The 19,917-nt window shown below is 36.3% G+C and overlaps 1 protein-coding gene across 1 annotated transcript; it reads right to left on the bottom strand.

Moving 5' to 3' along the window:
• Positions 1-7,964: 7,964 nt before the first annotated feature.
• LOC111810782 (WPP domain-interacting protein 2) lies at positions 7,965-11,652 on the bottom strand. The gene is made up of 3 exons (XM_023697564.2): positions 11,306-11,652; positions 9,839-11,009; positions 7,965-8,931 (listed from the first exon to the last, which is right to left on the bottom strand). Exons 2-3 carry the CDS (start codon positions 10,914-10,916, stop codon positions 8,228-8,230), a joined length of 1,782 nt encoding a protein of 593 aa, XP_023553332.2. The 5' UTR covers positions 10,917-11,009; positions 11,306-11,652; the 3' UTR covers positions 7,965-8,227.
• Positions 11,653-19,917: the final 8,265 nt, after the last annotated feature.

Genomic DNA, 19,917 nt, shown 5'->3' with positions numbered 1-19,917 from the left:
CATAGAGAAACACTTTTTTGCCCATCAAAAACTACAGAGGGATCGTTGCTCAGCGGCGATGCTGCCTTGGCTCTGGCGAGAAATATGTCTAACCCAAGAAGTAGAATGGGAAACCTAGAGGAAAGGACAAAAACAATGTTGAAGCCGGAAGAGTCGCCACATTGGGCGAACAAGCCAATTTTGGTGAGAAGGGCTGCCGAAAGAGTCGCCACATTAGGTGAAGAAGCCAATTTTGGCGAGAAGGGTTGGCGACTTGGTTGGTGAAGAGGTTAGTGCGGCGCCTAGATTCCAAAGGTAAATCTCTGCAGAACGTCGATAGGTTTCTCGAGATTCTGTATATTTTCGATGGGAACGCTCATGAGGATTCTAAGGTTAGGGTTTCTGCGAAGGATGAAGGGTTGATTGGGATGAAAATGAGAGAGGCTATGTTGGCCAAGGGGAAACTGATTATGTTGGAGAATGTGAGGTTTGTCTGTACAAAGTATGACGAAGGGTGATTTGGTGGTCAAAAGGTTGAATCGAAGAGTAATCAATCGGCTCCATTTGCGGTAGCCATAGAGACTGTCGTTGCAGCGTCAAAGCCAGCAGGGGTGGTGGAGAAGAAGATGAGTAGGAGATTCAAAAGCTATTGAAAATAAGGGATCAGGGTTGCTAAACCGAAAGGGCTCTGATACCATGTGAATGTTTGCTTAATCCACCACACCTATGATAAGAAGTCAAATATCTAGATATTTGCCTTATAATAAAACATCACATATGATATATATGGTAAATTATGATTTAATATTAAATATCATTAACACAAAGTAATACTAAATGAGTAATCACTCTAATGAGACTATTAGTTAAACTTTCTTGTGTGGTTCGAAACCAATTGTTGTGCGACTCTAGACATCCGTGGTTGATAGCACTTTGAATGGTCTCAAATTTTGGCCGAAAGAACTTACTTCTCAAACTGATCTCTTACATATATAATATAAATGGGTTTATCAACCATATGGAAAAAAAAATGTCGTTAATTAATTAAGTAGTAGTGAGGCGTCGACATAAAATTGCGGTAGACCAATACCATATGACCTTTTGTGCGATAGCATGGAAGAGTTTGGTTTAGAATGAAGGTGTCAAGTTTTTTTTTTATCGGTTCACAAATAGATCTATTATTTAAAGAGAAGTTGTTCATCACTTAACTAATGAACCAAGGTGAAGGAACTAAGTTGTTCAATTGATAGGGATAGGAGTCGTTGTCTCACCTAAAGGAACAGACTCAAAGTTTAGAATAAGATCGAAAGCACATATGGAAATTTTCAACTCATACCTAAGAAGGGATTTGTTTAAATTGACAATATCCGATGAGCACTCTATCTAGATTGGCATAATCATGCTTATGATGAATTCATGAGTTTGAGTAGATCGAGGTTGTTCATCAAGTATCAATGAGATTTTGGTTTGACGGTAACACTTGTATTTCGAAAAGGAATTAAATACGATTTTTTCCTAAAATGTTTGAACTTGAATTTTATTTAGCATCTTAGAAGCCAAATTTCATGTTTGAAATGTTATTAACAAATGGCAACTATCAAATTTATTTATTAGACCCTTGATTCAAATTTAAGATCCGAATATCAGAATCTAACGTTAAAAAAATGCAATTATCATAAAGCTCATTAATTGTCCTTTTTCTTTACGATGTTAAGAGAACTTGTAGTCGAGTTTCCCGTTTGAGCAAAATTCATGAGGCTAACCTCGAATTTTTCCACTCTCGTCCTTATTCGCCCTCTCCGACCAGTGACAGACCAGCTCCAACAAGCATCATTCAAAGAGGAGATACAAGCCTTCCATGGGGCCTCCAAATGAAACCTCATATGCACATACAATGCCTTCATGGATGAAAAAACCTCATTGCACCGTCCACATTTGGGCTTCTCCAAGCTATCAGCTGCACTTCTAGTAATGGAGCTATAGCATGCTATATTGCTGTTGGTAGTTTGAGAGTTTTCAGACTTAAACCCTTTTCTTCTAATATTGCAGCTATGGCTAAAAGTTTGTTCGTTCGACCTCGAACATGGAGATGACGAAGATGAAGAAGACGATGCATCTTCATCACCATTTGAAGAAGCAGGGCCACCTTCAAATCTTAGGTTTTGACTATCTTGATGCATCTACAAGATTAGATTTTCCAAATACTTTAAAATTGTATATGAAAAATTAATATTAAAAAGGTTACATTTATAAAAATAAAACATATCAATGTTCGGTTTAGTTTAGCTCGATTCGATGGGTTCTTTAATCTAAGTTGATATGCATGCATGGTTTGTTTTGTATATATATGAAATGTTTTGTAGGTATAGAATCAAATGATCCGTAAAAAAGGATTGTGACGATCCATAGTCGTGTCATAAGTTAATTATATCACCATGATCACAAGCTGGTGGACTTATGTTTGTGAACAAAAATTGTCTTTGTAACGAGTTATGAATCTGATTGTTTTGGGCTTCACTTCAAGATTTTTAAAACACGTCTCGTAGGGAGAGATTTCCATACCCTTATAAAGGGGGTTTCGTTCTCCTCCCCAACCAATGTAAGATCTCACAATCCACCTCCTCTCCCTCCCTTGAGTCCCAACGTCCTCGCTGGCACTCATTCCCTTCTCCAATCAATGTGGGATCCCCACCAAATCCACTCCCTTTGGGGCTCTGCCTCTTCGCTGGCACATCGCCGCCCAGTGCCTGATTCTGATACCATTTGTAACAGCTCAAATACACCGCTAACCGATATTGTCCTCTTTGTGCTTTCCCTTTTGAGCTTCCCCTCAAGGTTTTTAAAACAGGGAGAAGTTTTCATACCTTTATAAAAGGTGTTTCATTCTCCTCCCCAATCGATATGGAATCTCACATTATATTGCTTTTAGTCAGTCTAGGTTTACAAAGTCGAGTCGCTACCTTCTATAAATTTGAATCAATATTGCAATTAATAACTCTTTACCACTAAATTAGAAAATTCAATCAATCATACAAAATTCATAGAAATAACAAGACCCAATTATGAAAATCTTGAAATCTAGCCATACCAACAAAAGTAAATAAAGAAAATGCTCATCATTGGCAACAAAATGCCCTAAATCCAATTAATGGAAAGCATTCCACATAAATATATAAAAGAATCAATATTTACATAGTAGTCTTGTTCAATCATAGTTTTCAAAATAAACATTGGAAAAACTTAGGATATTAAATGACACCACCACCAAATTCAAGTTTTGTTTAGTTTGGTATTTTGTTTCACAAAAATTAAAAATTAAATAAATAATAATAGATGAAAGTATATGAAAAGTTGAGATGTCCATTTAAACTTTCGAACCTGACCGAAAAAATGTATAAACAAAAATTTGTAGAGAGAGCTAGACAAGAAAGGTAGGAGGGAGTGGGAAGAGATTTCTTCTCGTTAACTAAATGTAGATGGAGACAAAAGATATATTTTCCGTCCCCATCCTCTCCCAATTCCCCGCCCCTAAATATATATAATTTCCATTTGTTTAGATATGTTTAAGATTACGTTACGATATTAAAATTTAAATTTCTAGTTAATAAGTAAAGAATTTCGAAAGGATGGAGATAGAAACAGATGACATAGACAAGGAAGGCTTCACCCTCCCTATCCCGGTGAGAAACATACATTCAGAGGATGCTATAAAAATCTATTCCAATTCATATCAATAAAAATTTAAGTTAGATTAATTGAAAAACGGTAACAATGTTCTCAAATTCTCTCCGAGAAGCGTTTTGAAGTTAAATTTCTCGACACCTTTGTAAAGAGTCTCTGAAAGTTTAAGCAAATCGATGGTGTTGTTTGAGAAGCTTCAAGATAATAGAGTGAGGATGGAGAAGGCTTCCCCATTCTCATCTCCGTCACCCATTTGATACACGAATCTGATACGAGTGGATCTTTAATGCAAGTTGTCTCATACCTGTTCTTTAGTCTGGTTCGTGTAAATCCACACATATCAGATTCATACGTCAACCGTATATATATATAGACTACCAACCAAATCGAATCAAGTATAAACAAGTAGACATCAAATGGTAAACAAAAAAAAAATTATTTCACAAAACAAATAAGCAAGAATCATCCTAATCTCTATTATTTTATTTATTTATTTATGTTTGGAGCCAAGAAGACATAAATTTTACTTACTTGATTCCTCTTTGTTGATTGCTCCATTGAGTTATTGGTTGTGAATGTCATTGTAGCATAAATAACATCCTCAAAAGTTCCCATAATCGTGTGAATGAAGAACATGAAGAACATGAAGATATAGGAAGAGGGTATCCAAAATAAGGTTCTTTTCATGGGCTTCTTCACATCCAAAGTTTTTGTGAATCAAAACTAGATTTTAAAGTTCGAGATAATTGTAGCAAAATTTTAAAATTTTAGATATATCGTTCTATTCTCTCTTATATCTTATATCTTATATCAATCAGATTTTGGTTCGTGCCAATCTTTTTCCTAAATTTCGATCGAATAATTTAAATTAGATTAGGTTATTTTGAATTCTTTAAATCTAGGTCGATTACATTAACATTTTCAAAATAAATAATCCAATATTTACACAATCTTTACTTGATTTTGTAGATTAAATTATAAGTTAAATTCATAAAATGATGTCATGGACTTAAATGTTCATATTAAAAGCCTTAAAATAAAATAATGAAAAATAATCAATGCAAAAGTATAAATAAATCAAAGAAAAGATTAAGATCATGTCTTGATCTAACTTAAGAGCTACAAAATGAATAAAATGTAACTATCTTAACAAAAGTTTCATGGTCTTCTATGCAACGCCGTCGTCGTCATCCGTATAAGGGTGTGTTGTCTTTATGTGAATATAAGAATAGCACAAGGATTGAGTATTTAAGAAGTATTAAGTGATCCCATTATTGGGGTCGTGGAATGGAAACATATGTAGAATGATGGGACCTATCATTTAAAATCGTCTTCTGTTAAGCAACTTTCCAACCTAGACAGATTGGATGTGTAGTACTTCTCTAAACACGATCCACACATGCGAGCATGGGCCTACCAAGCGAGCTCGCACACCCTCTAAGCTTGATGGTTGGGCTAGCTTATCTGGGCTGTTGTCAAAGACCCAGAGGGTATATCTGTGTAACGACCCTAAATTTATGGAAGTTTAAAGTGATTACTGTATACATAACATACTCATTTGTGCATAAATAATCATTTGAAACTTCAACATAAAGCATTGTCATGGACTTAAGACGTTTTCGAACACTTAAGTCTAAAAAAATAAATACAACTATCTTATGCATGTGTCATGGTCTTGACTTGTGATATCGTCGTTAACCGTACAGGAGTATCTTGCCTTTACTTGAAATAGAAGTAGCACTTGAATTGAGTATTTTAATAAATGCTTAGTAAGTGACCTCACTATTCGGGTTTGATGCAAACACATACAGTAGTGAATGTGAACTATCCTTTCAGTTTATATTCCCATAAGCGGCTATCCTAAACAAGCAATTGAATGTGACATATCCTTTCAGTCTACACATGGCCCACGCGTGCGAGTATGAGCCTACCAGTCGGTCACACATCTTCTGGGTCACTTTCTTGGTCGGGCGAGCATTCTCTAGAGTTGTTGATGTAGGACACCCGTTAGGAATAGCGACCGTCGCAGCATTATGATAAACATAATGATCGTTTTCCTGCCTCATCATGATCATAACATCATAATAAGGAGATATTCCCCGATGCATGAATACACAATTATGCACGAGGTCCCAACATTTTCATTCATTATAATGTAAAATAACCCCCTTCCATTTTCCTTCCTATCATATCATATTTTAATATAGCCTTTAAGGCATGTATCGGGGTTGAATCGCGTACCATTCATAGCATATTTGGTCTTATGTCATATCATGCACATAATATATCTTTCGACATATCATATCAGATCATATCATATCATAAAACACGTCACAACATGTTTTGTATCGTCAAACATGTTACACCATAACATATCGTATTATCAACACGTCACATCATAACACATTGTAACATTAACATAACATATCATCCACATTTCATAACATATCTTAGTCATATCATTTCATAAACGTATCACATATATCGTATCATAACCATATCATTGTCATATCCTTTTACATACATATCATAGTCATATCACTTTGTAAACATATCATAGTCATATCGTTTCGTAAACATAACATAGTTATATTGTTTCAGATACATGTCTATAGCGAAATACGATTAGTCATCAATTTTTTCTACTCGAAGTTATATGTTATCAATGTCGTTATCTCTTATTTGCTTGCCAGCCGATAACATTACTTTCCAAAATTACTTTCAAAACATTTTAGAATTTCACATACCCTTTCTTTCTACCTCGCTCGTGTCAATGACGACACAAATATGAGTTGACCCTTTCTTTCTACCTCGCTCGTGGCAATGACGACACAAATATGAGTTGCCTGACTTACTTGTTGGTGGGAGTGAGTGTCACACAATCATTTTGCAAAGCCTCGTAAAAGTGTGTTTGGACTAAAATCGAGCATAAACTATTTTTTTAGTTTAAAAAAAAAAGTTCAAACAAAAATAAAAATGCAAAACAACGAAAATGATTGGAAATCACAATGGATTACCGCTGTTTAAACCAGCATTAGCGAATGCAATTTTCTTCCATGAAAAATCAAATGTAAAAATCAAAAGGTTTACATATCCAACCATACATTTGGATGTTTTGGTACATGCAACTTCAAAATCCCAACTACTTCAAAATAGTTTAGGCCAATCGATGAGCGAGGAGGTGACGAAGACACGAGAGGGAGGGAACAATTTTGTCAGACGAAGGCAAATGGTATCTGAGGTATGGCTGTTTGGCAAAACCACGACATTAATAAAACGTAAGTCAATCCAAAGTGACCAGTTAACGTGAACGTAGCTCAACTAGTTAAGATGTAGATTCAAAAGTTCCAACCACATGAAAACAATTCAATCTTTTGCAAGAAATACAACGGAATATTTTCCTCAGTGAATTGTTTGCGAAACGTGGCGAGTTTTCAAGACCGATAAGGGATAGTCCATGGGGAATTCCTGTTAGTCACTATAACACAACATGAATAAGAGAATTATACCATTTTGACTAAACGCTCCCAAAAATAAAACCAAGAGTTTGTTCAGTTTCAATGCACAACATCAACCGCATGTCTTCAATAACTTACAATATGGCATTCCCCAATCTAATCAACCACTCCAAATATTCGAACAATACTATAACAGTCCAAGCCCACCGCTAGGCGATATTGTTTGGATCAAATATTGTAACTAATAATAGAAATACCGTAACAGCCCAAACTCACCACTAGCCGATATTGTTCTCTTTAGACTTTCGTGTCTACTTTAGACTTTCGTGTCTACTATGGAGAGGTTTCCACGCCCTTATAAAGAATGTTTTGTTCTCCTCCCCAACCGACATGGGATCTCACAATCCACACCCTTATAAAGAATGTTTCGTTCTCCTCCCCAACTGACATGGAATCTCACAATCCACTCCCTTATAAAGAATGTTTCGTTCTCCTCCCCAACTGACATGGAATCTCACAATCCACACCCTTATAAAGAATGTTTCGTTCTCCTCCCCAACCGACGTGGGATCTCACAATTCACACTCTTATAAGGACTCTTTCGTTCTCCTCCCCAACCAATATGGGATCTCACAATCCACCCCCTTCGGGACCCAGTGTCCTCACTAGCACTCAATAAGCTTGGGCTGTTACAAATACATCCTAATGAACCCGACCTGACGTTCTAGAGACAGCCAATAGCTAGTAATATGTATAATATAAAGTTCATTATTCAAATATGATGCCAGAAATGTATAATCCCAATGAATGAATGCACATGAAGCCAGGATGTTAACACAGTATAACAATTCAACCAGCAGTTGCAACCTTTTTAGAAGCTCTATTAGTTGTCTATCAAAAATCACGACTACAACAACAGTTACAAGAAGAAACAAAGGAAAAAAGAACCCATTAAACAACTTACAACTGAGATTCCTACTTGCCCCTTCCCCTTTTCCTCCTTTTTTTTCCTTTTTTTTCTATGCAAATTGATAAAAGGGGAACGAAGCCGTTTAGTTTAAACACTGTTCATCAATTCACAAAATATGTATGTCCTTTTCTAGGCTTAATTATGTTGGTACAACTACTCCAGCAGGTGAAGACATTTGCAAGACAAAAACCCAAAGAACCAAGCTCAAGAGTATCAACTGCAGAAACGCACACGAACTAACCTTGAATACGTCTCCTCGAGTCGTTGAAACCTCCTTTGTATCCAAGATATCACCACAGCATTTCTCCAAACCCTCTGCTCGTTTCTTAAGCGCCGTAGCTTTACTTTCGGCTTCTCTAAATATGTTCATCGTCTCTGCTTGCTCATCAGCCAATTTTTTTTTAGCATCAACTAATGTTTCACATTGTAAATTCTCAATGGCTCTTACTATTGCCAAATATTCAATTTCTGCTTCAAGTCTTTGCTTAAAAAACATCTCAAATTCCTTCTCTATTTCCTTGACTTTTTCATCCCTTACTGCTTCCTCCTTGGGTGATTTTCTGGTGCTAATGGAGGATTCCAGTTCAGCGACTCGGGATTCCTTCGATTTGAGTATGGTCATCGTCTCTTCTAACTTGTTCTCCAGAAATTTAACCTTTCCTGTCAAGCCAAGAACTGTGGCTTCGAAGGAACTCGAAACAGCCTTCCCAGAGCCCATTTGGAAAGAAGAACTTGATTTGTGTGCTTCTAGGTTGTCATACCCAAAACTTGAAGGTTCGGTATTGTCGATTATGCTGGAAGATGGTATCTCGTCCCTTCCTATCTCCCCTAGCTTCTTGATTTCTGGGAAGTGTAGAACAGCATTATTAGATATCACATTGTTAGCTCAACTCAAAATAACAAAGTGCAGAAAAAACCAGCAAGAAACAACCAGATCTGATGGATAAAAACCAAACTCCATGTGTGTAATGGCAACAAACAACAATCAGGTTTGTAGGAAACTTTAAAAACGTCGTATCCAAACTGGAATGATGAGCTAATCGACCTCATGAACGTCCAGACCAATTTGTGGACACCTCGAATAAACTCATGAGACAAATGTTTTAGCCTACTACATTTGGTTGCCAAGGAAAGTATGATATTAAATCCTTGGTAGGTGTTCCCAGCATAATGTACATATACCTCAACAAAATATAAACGAGTACGAGGTACTCTCAACTATTTCCACGAGACAACTATTTGAGCCTACTTCATTCGATTGTCAAAGAAACTCATACAATATTAAATCCTACGTAGGTATACACCATAGCCACCATGTCATATATTCAAGTCAACGAAAATGTTCTAGCTACTTGTCCAGCGATACAAAGCTTCCCCACCCTTCTACATATACATAAGTGATCAGCCTATATGACTTCTAACTCAACAAAATGTAGATGAGTAAGAGGTACTAGCGTAATAAATCGTACGGTCTACTCACAAGCGCGTCACTGAAAGATTCCCCAACAATCGCAATGGAATATGTCACAAAGAACGCTTTACAACTATTGTCCAAACGAGAGATTGCAACATCTACAAGCTTTCTAAGAAAGCCATGATGGATAATAAATCATTACTTCATTCTCAGTTCATGAAGGCTCAAGGAATACCATCATTCTTGATTAGAAAGAGTGCATAATAATCTCATCTCTAAGGCAACAAAACTATAGAGAAAAATATTCCACAAATTTAAAAAGAAAGGTATATGAACCTTTTTCGAGCGCGTGTTGAGCTGACTGGAGGCTGAGAATAGACTCTTCCATGGGATCCTTATTCAAAGGTGACCAATGATTCCTATCCTTTTCATCCTTAACTTCCCAAGACAAGTCAGCAGCTAAATTATCTTCAGCTTCGACCTCGTCGTCTTTCCTATATGCAGTTTCAACTTCTTCACTAAACTGTTGATCACCTGCGTAAGCTCCATCACCTGCGTAAGCTCCATCGCTGTTGTCTCCATCGTCGGTAACAGACCTTTCATTTTGGTTTCCATTGCTAGCAGTAGCAATCATGCCCTGCCTAAAGACAAAGCACGAGCTCCTCGAGTCAGATTCAATGCTAGACTGAGAATTCTCCTTCTCGACTTTGATTCTTTCTCCTCTCGCCTTTTTACTTCCTTCAGCACGTCCCTTTCCCTGATGACCCTTTTGACCAGAACCACCTGGATTTTTCCCACTCACGTTCTTTATCCTGTTCTTTTCCCGCACATGTCCTAAGACGGTATTCAGATCATACCTCGCCTTCGGAGCACTCGCTGCAGTGGAAGATTTGCTACTCCGATCTTCGCTGTTTTCCGAATCTGTTCCATGGTTAAAGGCAGACCCCGCAGCAAACCTCGAATTGGAACTCGAACCATGGAATTGGCTATCAACATTTCCGATATTCCTCAACGGGGTTAAACCTTCGTTATTTTGCTTATTCCCGGTTGGAGAATGTTGAGGTTTAAGCGGATTCCCAGAAGTGGACAGTGCCCGCTTCAAAATTTTACTAGTATCGTCGCTAGAATTCATATCCTTCACAAAATCTCTAGGGATACGCTTCCATTTCTTCAATCCATAACCTTTTGCTACAGGAGAAGAAATGTTGGGAGGAGGAGGAGATTGTGAATTCATAGCTTTTCCACTTAAATCATTTCCCTTCGAAGGCGGTGAAATGGATACCATCGGGTCAGCATCATTAGCACAACTCCCATTGGTTCTGGTTCGGTTGATATCATCAAAAGGAATAGTTTCGTGGTTCACTTCATTGTCTTCCACAGATTCAAGAGCCGAAGATTCGCTTTCAAAATCCATGAGAGAAATCCAGTGAGATCTCAAACAGCCCGAATGCTCAAAATGTAAGTCCGATCAAGACAACAACAATCCTTCCTATCAGCAGCACTAAATCTACACAAAAACAAAAAACAAAAAACAAGACAGAAACAATCAATCAACAACCCACGTAATGAAAAACAAATTATAATAGAAACCAAAACAGAACCAACCCAGATAACAAAAACAAACACAAAACGGAAACCAAAAAGAAATCGAAACTGGGTGTTCTCGATCGTGAGTAAAACAAGCAAAACAGGGACAGAAAATTGCAAAGCGGAAGAAGCTTAAAAACAGTCCAAATTCATGAAATGATTAACAAACTAATCGCGGTTTAGTGAAGAGAGTATGAGAAAGAAATGGGAACGTACCTTGAATTTCAAAGCCCCCCACCTCCCACCAAGAGTAGAAGGTTTAGAAGAGGGGGATTGAAAGGACAGAGCAAAAGAGAGGGGAAATTAAAGGGAATTGGAAACCCTAGATCGTTGAGGAAGTGGGAAATTAATAGAAATAAAGAGGAATTGAAAGAATCAAAACCATGGGGGAAGAACTTAGAAGAGAAAAATCAAAATATGGGAACGAGAAAAACAGAGAAAAGGGTAAAAGAAAAGGGAAATTTGTTCGAAAGATGAACGAGCAAGAACGTGGAGAAGAGCGATGGGGGCCACATGGCGCACTGTGGGTTACTTAATCACCACCCACTACGCAGCCACACCCGTCGCCCTCTCTCCGCCGTCTGATCCATCTCCGCCCCCTCTCATCAACTGATAACCCGAGCAATTCAAATAGGACCCAATTTTTTAAGCTTTGGTTACGTAATTCAAGTTGGTTGGATTCTCAGATCAAGGATATTTCCTGACCCGGGTGGATATAGATTTGAATGGGGTTGGATAACTCCTTTGAATGAATTCGAAGTTTCGAGCTTGTTAGGTTGATGACTCGAGCAACTTGAATAAAACCCAATTTTTGCAAATTTCGAGTTCGTTAGGTTGATGACCCGAGCAACTCGAATAGAATCCAATTTTTACAGTTTCTGTTAGATAGTTCAAGTTACGTCCATTCTCTGATTATATGAACACATCACCTTTTTATCTCTCTATTTTTAAGCTTGAATTTTTTTACGTTTAAATTTTTTTTAAATATTATGTCTCAATTTTGTATTTAATAAATGTGTGAATTAAAAAAAAATTAAATAGCTAGAATCTTTGAATTTAAGAATATATTAAATATTTTAGTTTACAAAATTTAAAAATTAATTATTAGATATTTTTAGAATTTTTAGAAGTTTAAATGACATATTTAAAAATTCACTTAAATTTGTAATATTATATTTAAAATTCTTTTAATTTTTAAAAATTATTTTTCAGATTATTTTATTGCAAATCTTGAAAATAATATTTATACGTTTTGAATTTAAAATTTAAAATGTATAATTATATTAAAAGAAAAATAAAAGTAATTTTAGAAAATCCCTTTATAGGATAAACTTTTAAAATATGTTTTATTTTATTTTAAAAATTACTTGGAAAATTCATATAACTAATATTAATATATATATTAATTTAAACATATAAGAAAATATATTAAAATATTTTTTTTCGGAAAAAGAAAATATTGTTTTTAATTTTTGAAAATTAAGCTAATTTTCTTTATTTAGGATCAACCTAAAAACTATTTTAATTTTTATTTTCAGTTTTTATTAAATTAAAAAAAAAAGTTAAAAAATCCAATCAGACTAAAACGAAATTAAATATATTTTCCAATTTTTTATTCACTTCTGAAATCTCAATTAATATTTAAAACACTTTTGAGATCTCAATTAAATTTAAAAATAAGAAATATATTTCTGACATGATACAGATGAATAATTAATATATATATATTGATTAAAAAAAATTAAAAGGGGCATAAATCAACTTTTAAGTTAAGGTTGGTATATTATGCTTAGCATATGGATGTAAACCGTTTATCGATGTATTATCGTCTCTGCTCTTCTACTTCAATCTATTGTCTAACGCTTCGCATTAAATTATAAGAGAAATTAGAGTAAAACTTTTTAAATCATATAATCTAATATAATTATCGTTTTTAATTTAACATAATCTCGATTATCTCATTTTATCGTATATGTGACTTAAACACATTGCTGTATAACATCTCCAACGGTTTGAGATTAATGTTCTCATATATTAATAAATTAATTTTTTATTTTATATTGTGTATAATATTATCCAATATAATTTTGGTAAATTTGACTCGTATGTAGTTTATGTAAGAGAATAATGTTCCAGTAATAATTTAAAGGGTATATGGTATATGGATAAAGGTGGGTGTCTTATGTTTTTAATAGTATTAACACGATCTCCTTTGTAATTGTTATACAATGAGCTGTATATAAATTGACCATGAAACACTTAATCTCTCTTTATAAATTCGGAGTAAGTTATAGGATGATCATATGCAACTCAATCTTAATCTGGATTAAGTTATGAACTCCTCCTTCTAAGGGCTTGTTCTTTGATTTGTATAAGTGAGAATGACTTTTGTAGCTGATTCAATATATCTGACGTTTTGGTGACTTGACCAAATTCAGTGATAAAAACATATAGAATTCACTCCTACCCGTGAAAGTAGGTCAGTAATGGGGTCACTACTGTTAGGTGAGGGAGACTTATGCTTATTTATTATAGCTTAGTAAACGTTATATCGGGAAAGCTATATTTGGTAAAGCTATATATATAAAACTATATACGGTAAATAGCTATATATAGTAGATGGTTAAATCGGGTAAAGCTATATATAGTAAATAGCTATATATAGTAGAACTATATATAGTAAATTGAACTATATATATATCTAGGAGAGCTTTTAGATGTACTTTCTATTCTCTGTACTACCTCTGTTGTACATTGAAGTCATCAATAAAAAAAGAATCCTTTTAGCCAGATCTCCTTGCAATTTTCACTATCCCATTTTTTGTGTTCGTCTAGATCGAGCGTGTGCGTTGTTGTGCGATCCTAACACCTCCCTCTCTCACTGGCTCGTAAGTGACCTAATTTATGGTTGGATCATAAATAAATTGTTCATTAGAAAATTAGCAGTAGTTAAAGGTGCAAGATGTAATTACAAGAGTAAAACAAACTTTTGATCTACCTGTAATTTGAATAATTAGTGAATCATCGACTTGCATGATTATATCCATAGATACAACTTGACCTACCGTGCACAAGAGTTGAACTATAAAATCATAGTTGAGTGACTTATAGTTAATGAATGAAACATTATTGGAGTTTATAACCCGACTAGAAAATTTTTAAATGTTCAAATTAATATTTAATATATTTGATGTGAATTGAGGTGCTAAAATTAATACTTTACAGAAAATATATATTTAATAAGACTCTCACACAGGAGTTTGGTTTGATGTGTCGGATATGATGTAGATGTGTGATTATCTTAGTCACGGGTATTTAAATGTTCTTAGTGCTTACGTGTTTTGTGGCAACGAAGTTGAGTCTTGAGACCCATTATTTTAACTGTCCCTTTATTCGGGTTATTTGGAAATGTGTTTTTTTGGGATGGCTGACTCCTATTAGATTTCTCGATCGATTATGAAGCTCGACTGAATTTGTAATTTTAGCATAGATCATCACAGGTGAGCATTCGTCTGAAGTGATTATTCATATCATTCGATTCAATGCATTTCTTTATTGTTCTACTTTGTTTAGGGTTTTCAAAAACTAAATCACAAGCTTCTGATAAAAAACGAGCGTTTCGATCCATTTACTAGCAAAGACGGCAGTCTTGAGGACTTACAGGTGTTACGAATGATGAAAACTCCTCTTTGGAAAGGAATGTATTTACCTTGTCATCACACATATATTATCATTAATAATATCAATTAGCAACCATCATAGTCATGTTTATTTAATCTTAATTTCTCAAAATAGTGGTTGACTAACTCAAAAGTCTTTTCCAATTGTCAACATCAATAATATATTTTAATCTTTTATTAAAATAATATTTTAAAATAAAAATTTGAATAAGTCGAATGTGACGAATTAGTCTAGAAAAATTTTAACCGATAAAATTTAGAGATATAAATTGATTTTTTTTTTTTTTTACTTCAAAATTAACCTAAATTGATTTGAACGATTTGTTGTCAAGGAACGTCGGGCGATCTATGTGATCATCACATCGAGACTCTTGGACGAGGCGAATATTCGTATGATTAACATTCATCCATTGCCCTTGATGGTTGTGATTGTTGAAGCTAATAATAGAGTTTGAATGAGTTACTGCCGAAGAGAAGGAGGAGGTGAATTCAATTTCATCCACACAAATCTCAACCAACTCCGGGAATCCCCCTATAAAAGGACCTCCCTCCCCATCACTCAAATCACTCCTCCTCTCAATCTCACTTCAGTTTTCTGTTGTCACCAACAACTGGTATCAGAGCAATCTTGCAGCAGCAAAAAATGGCAGCAGAAAAACAAGTTGAGAGCTACGTTCAGCCCGCCATCCCGAGGTTCGATGGTCACTATGATCATTGGGCGATGTTGATGGAAAATTTTCTCAGATCAAAGGAGTTCTTTGATATGGTGGAGACGGGTTATGAAGAGCCAAATGAAGGCGAGGTACTCTCAGCTGGTCAACAGCAACTGTTGGCAGCATCGAAGTTGAAGGACCTGAAGGTCAAGAACTATTTATTTCAGTCAATTGATAGGACTATCTTGGAAACAATGCTTCAGAAGAAGACATCCAAGGAAATTTGGGATTCTATGAGGAGGAAGTATCAAGGCTCAACGAAAGTAAAACGTGCTCAACTACAAGCCGTCAGAAGAGACTTTGAAATTCTCCAAATGCAAAAGGGAGAAACGGTGAATGATTATATTGGCAAGGTTATAAGTCTTGCAAGTAAAATGAGGATGCATGGTGGTTCAATCACGGAGGTTGCGGTCGTAGAAAAGATTTTGCGATCACTAACTCCAAAGTTCGATTACATTGTATGTTCTATCGAAGAAGCAAACAATGTCGAAGAGATGCAAATAGATGAACTCCAAAGCTCCCTGTTAGTACATGAGCAGAGGCTCAATCGTACAAGTGCAATAGAGGAGATGACAGCCTTAAAAATATCCACACCAGGTGAAGCTTCAAGCCCTAGAGGTAGAGGGCAAAGAAGAGGCAGAGGTCGTGGGAGAGGCAGTCGAGAAAGAAGTGGAGATGTTGGCAGGTCAGCAGACCTAGTCAGAAATGATTATGAAAACAAAGGCAAGAGACACTTTGACAAGTCTAAGGTGGAATGCTACAGATGTGGACGCCTTGGACATTACAAAAATGAATGCTATACCAGGCTCCAAAAGGAGAAAAGAGATCAATCCAATTTTGTGGAGAGAAGAGAAGAAGAAACATTATTAATGTCATTCCATGCTATGAAGGTTGCAGATCAAGGTGTATGGGTCGTAGACTCTGGATGCAGCAATCATATGACAGGTTGTAAGGAATTCTTCTCAACTCTAGATGAAAATTTTCATACTACGGTTTCTCTCGGAAACAATTCAACTCTCCAAGTGATGGGGAAAGGAACCGTAGATATCAAGACTAGAAATGGCTTTGTAGAGTCTATTTCTAATGTATTCTACATTCCTGATCTGAAGGCCAACTTACTTAGTATCGGTCAGTTACAAGAAAAGGGGTATGTGATCACATTCCAAAATGATGAATGTGAAATTTATGACTCCAAAAGAGGATCGATTGCTAAGATGAAGATGACCACCAACCGTCTATATCCGTTGACGTTAAATATCGTTGCCAAAAGTTTGATGGTGAAGAAAGAAGATACCACATGGCTTTGGCATTTTAGGTATGGTCATCTACACTTCAAAGGATTAAAGACGTTGTCCTCAAAGAAGATGGTAACTGGGTTGCCAGATATTACTCCACCAACGGAAATTTGCGAGAGCTGTGTAGTAGCAAAACATGAAAGAAACTCTTTTTCATCCGGAAAATCAAGAAGAGCTCAAGCAATTTTGGAGTTGATTCATTCGGACATATATGGTCCCATCTCTCCAGCATCAAATGGTAACAAGAAATATTTCATGACCCTCATCGATGATTTTAGTCGAAAAACATGGACTTATTTCTTGCACGCCAAATCAGAAGCCTTTGATTGCTTCAAAAAATTTTGTGCTACTATGAAGACGGAAACTGGAAGAAGAATCAAGGCTTTAAGAACTGACAGAGGTGGAGAGTTCTGCTCGAACGAGTTTACTAAATTTTGTGAAGAGAAGGGCATACGGAGGCAGTTAACAACAGCATATACACCACAACAAAATGGTGTGGCCGAAAGGAAAAACAGGACCATTCTCAACATGGTTCGAAGTTTACTAAATAAAGGAGAAGTCCCGAAGGAATTCTGGCCTGAAGCTGTCGTGTGGTCCGTTCACATTCTCAACCGGAGTCCTACCTTTTCTGTTAGAGATATGACTCCACAAGAAGCATGGAGCGGAAGAAAACCTGCAGTAGACCACTTTAGAATCTTTGGGTGCATAGCATATGCACACGTTCCTGATGAGAAGAGAAAGAAACTTGAGGACAAGAGTTTGAAGTGTGTGTTCCTTGGAGTAAGCGAGACCTCTAAGGCGGTAAGCGAGACCTCTAAGGCGTACAAGCTCTATGATCCTTTGACAAAGAAGGTGGTGATAAGTCGTGATGTAGTCTTTGACGAAAGGAAGACTTGGACATGGGAAGAAAAGATCACTGTGAATCAGCAGATTCCTGTAGATCTTGAAGAAGAACAAACTGAAGCCCCAATTCAGCCTCACTTTGAGCATGGAGAGAGCTCATCACAAGCTCAACAAGAAGAACCAGTAGAAGAAGATCATGATCATAATCAAAGAAATCCAAGAACAAGAAAGAGACCAAATTGGATGATTGATTATGAGATGGACTATGAATCAAGTGATAGCGGTTATTTTGCATTCTTTATGGATAGTGATCCAATTGTCTATGAAGAAGCGGTAAAGGAGAAGAAATGGAAGGAAGCTATGGACAGTGAAATCAAATCCATAGAGAAGAACAAGACTTGGGAGCTCACCGATCTTCCTAGAGGACAGAAAACAATCGGAGTAAAATGGGTTTTCAAAACCAAGTTGAATGAAAACGGTGAGGTGGATAAGTACAAAGCGCGACTTGTTGCAAAAGGATACAAGCAAAAGTATGGAATTGATTATAAGGAGGTATTTGCACCAGTGGCACGTCAAGACACTATCAGGCTCATAATTTCTATTGCAGCACAGAAATCTTGGCCTATTTATCAACTTGATGTGAAATCGGCCTTCTTACATGGAGAGCTTCAAGAAGAGGTATATGTGGAGCAACCAGAAGGTTTTGTTAAAAAAGGCAAAGAGGAACAAGTATACAAGTTGAAGAAAGCTTTGTATGGTTTGAAGCAAGCTCCGAGGGCATGGTACAGTCGCATTGATTCTCATTTTGAAAAGATGGGATTCACTAAATGCCCGTATGAACATACGTTGTATGTGAAAACTGAAAAGGGAGGTAACATTATCATTATTTGCTTATACGTTGATGATTTAATATTTACTGGCAATAATGAAGAAATGTTTGAATTTTTTAAGAAGAGCATGATGAAGGAATTTGAAATGACAGATCTTGGCTTGATGAGATATTTTCTTGGAGTAGAAGTTACTCAAACTCCCGCAGGTAACTTTATCTGTCAGAAGAAGTATGCTCAAGAATTACTTGAAAGGTTTAAATTGGATGAGCGCACATTTGGAACTCCATCAGAATTGAGTTTAAAGTTGCACAAGGATATTGACGGGCGAGAGGTTGATAATCGGTACTTCAAACAAATTGTGGGAAGTTTGATGTACCTAACTTCAACAAGACCAGACATCATGTATGCGGTTAGTATGATAAGTCGTTACATGGAGCATCCAACGGAAAAACATCTCAATGCAGCAAGAAGGATACTTCGTTATGTGAGGGGAACCTTTGATTTGGGGGTATTCTACAAGAAAGGAGATGATCCGAAGATGGTTGGCTATACAGATAGCGACTATGCAGGTGATATAGACGATCGTAAAAGTACTTCAGGAAGTATTTTCATGATGAGTTCAGGAGCTATTTGCTGGTCTTCAAAGAAGCAACCTATTGTAACACTCTCAACTACAGAAGCAGAATTTGTGGCAGCAGCAGCATGCTCATGCCAAGCAATTTGGTTAAGAAAAATGCTTGAAATTCTTAATCAGAAGCAACCAGGTACGACGGTTATATATTGTGATAATATGTCAACTATTAAGTTGTCTAAAAATCCTGTGTTGCATGGAAGGAGCAAGCACATCGATGTTCGATTTCATTTCTTGCGTGATTTGTGTAAAGAAGGCATTATTGAACTCAACTTTTGCCGAAGTGATGAACAAATCGCAGACCTATTCACAAAGCCCTTGAAACAACCATTGTTCGAGAAGCTTAGAAGAAAGATGGGGATGTGCAGAATCCAAGATGTATATCAAGATGACGAAGTGAAGTCCTAAACTGATTTCCGCAGAATTCAGTTTAAGGGAGGGTGTTGAAGCTAATAATAGAGTTTGAATGAGTTACTGCCGAAGAGAAGGAGGAGGTGAATTCAATTTCATCCACACAAATCTCAACCAACTCCGGGAATCCCCCTATAAAAGGACCTCCCTCCCCATCACTCAAATCACTCCTCCTCTCAATCTCACTTCAGTTTTCTGTTGTCACCAACAGTGATGAGAAGAAAAAGGAAGAAAGAATACGATGAAGATGAATTGGAATATCCAAGGAAGTTTGATGAGAAACTTGGGAGGTTGACATATGGTCTTTGTGTGAGGACTAAGACAACACGGTGTCGTGATGTGACCAAGGAAGACGGTGCATCATCCAACATACCATGTAAGATATACATTGAAGTTAAGTCGAGGCATAGGCAAGAACGAGGCTA

This window comes from Cucurbita pepo, chromosome 14, assembly GCF_057944985.1.
Source record: "Cucurbita pepo subsp. pepo isolate OVF chromosome 14, ASM5794498v1, whole genome shotgun sequence".
NCBI classification, from domain to species: Eukaryota; Viridiplantae; Streptophyta; class Magnoliopsida; order Cucurbitales; family Cucurbitaceae; genus Cucurbita; species Cucurbita pepo.
The sequence above is the reverse complement of the archived record's forward strand: the minus strand, read 5'-3'. Positions and strand labels throughout refer to the sequence as shown.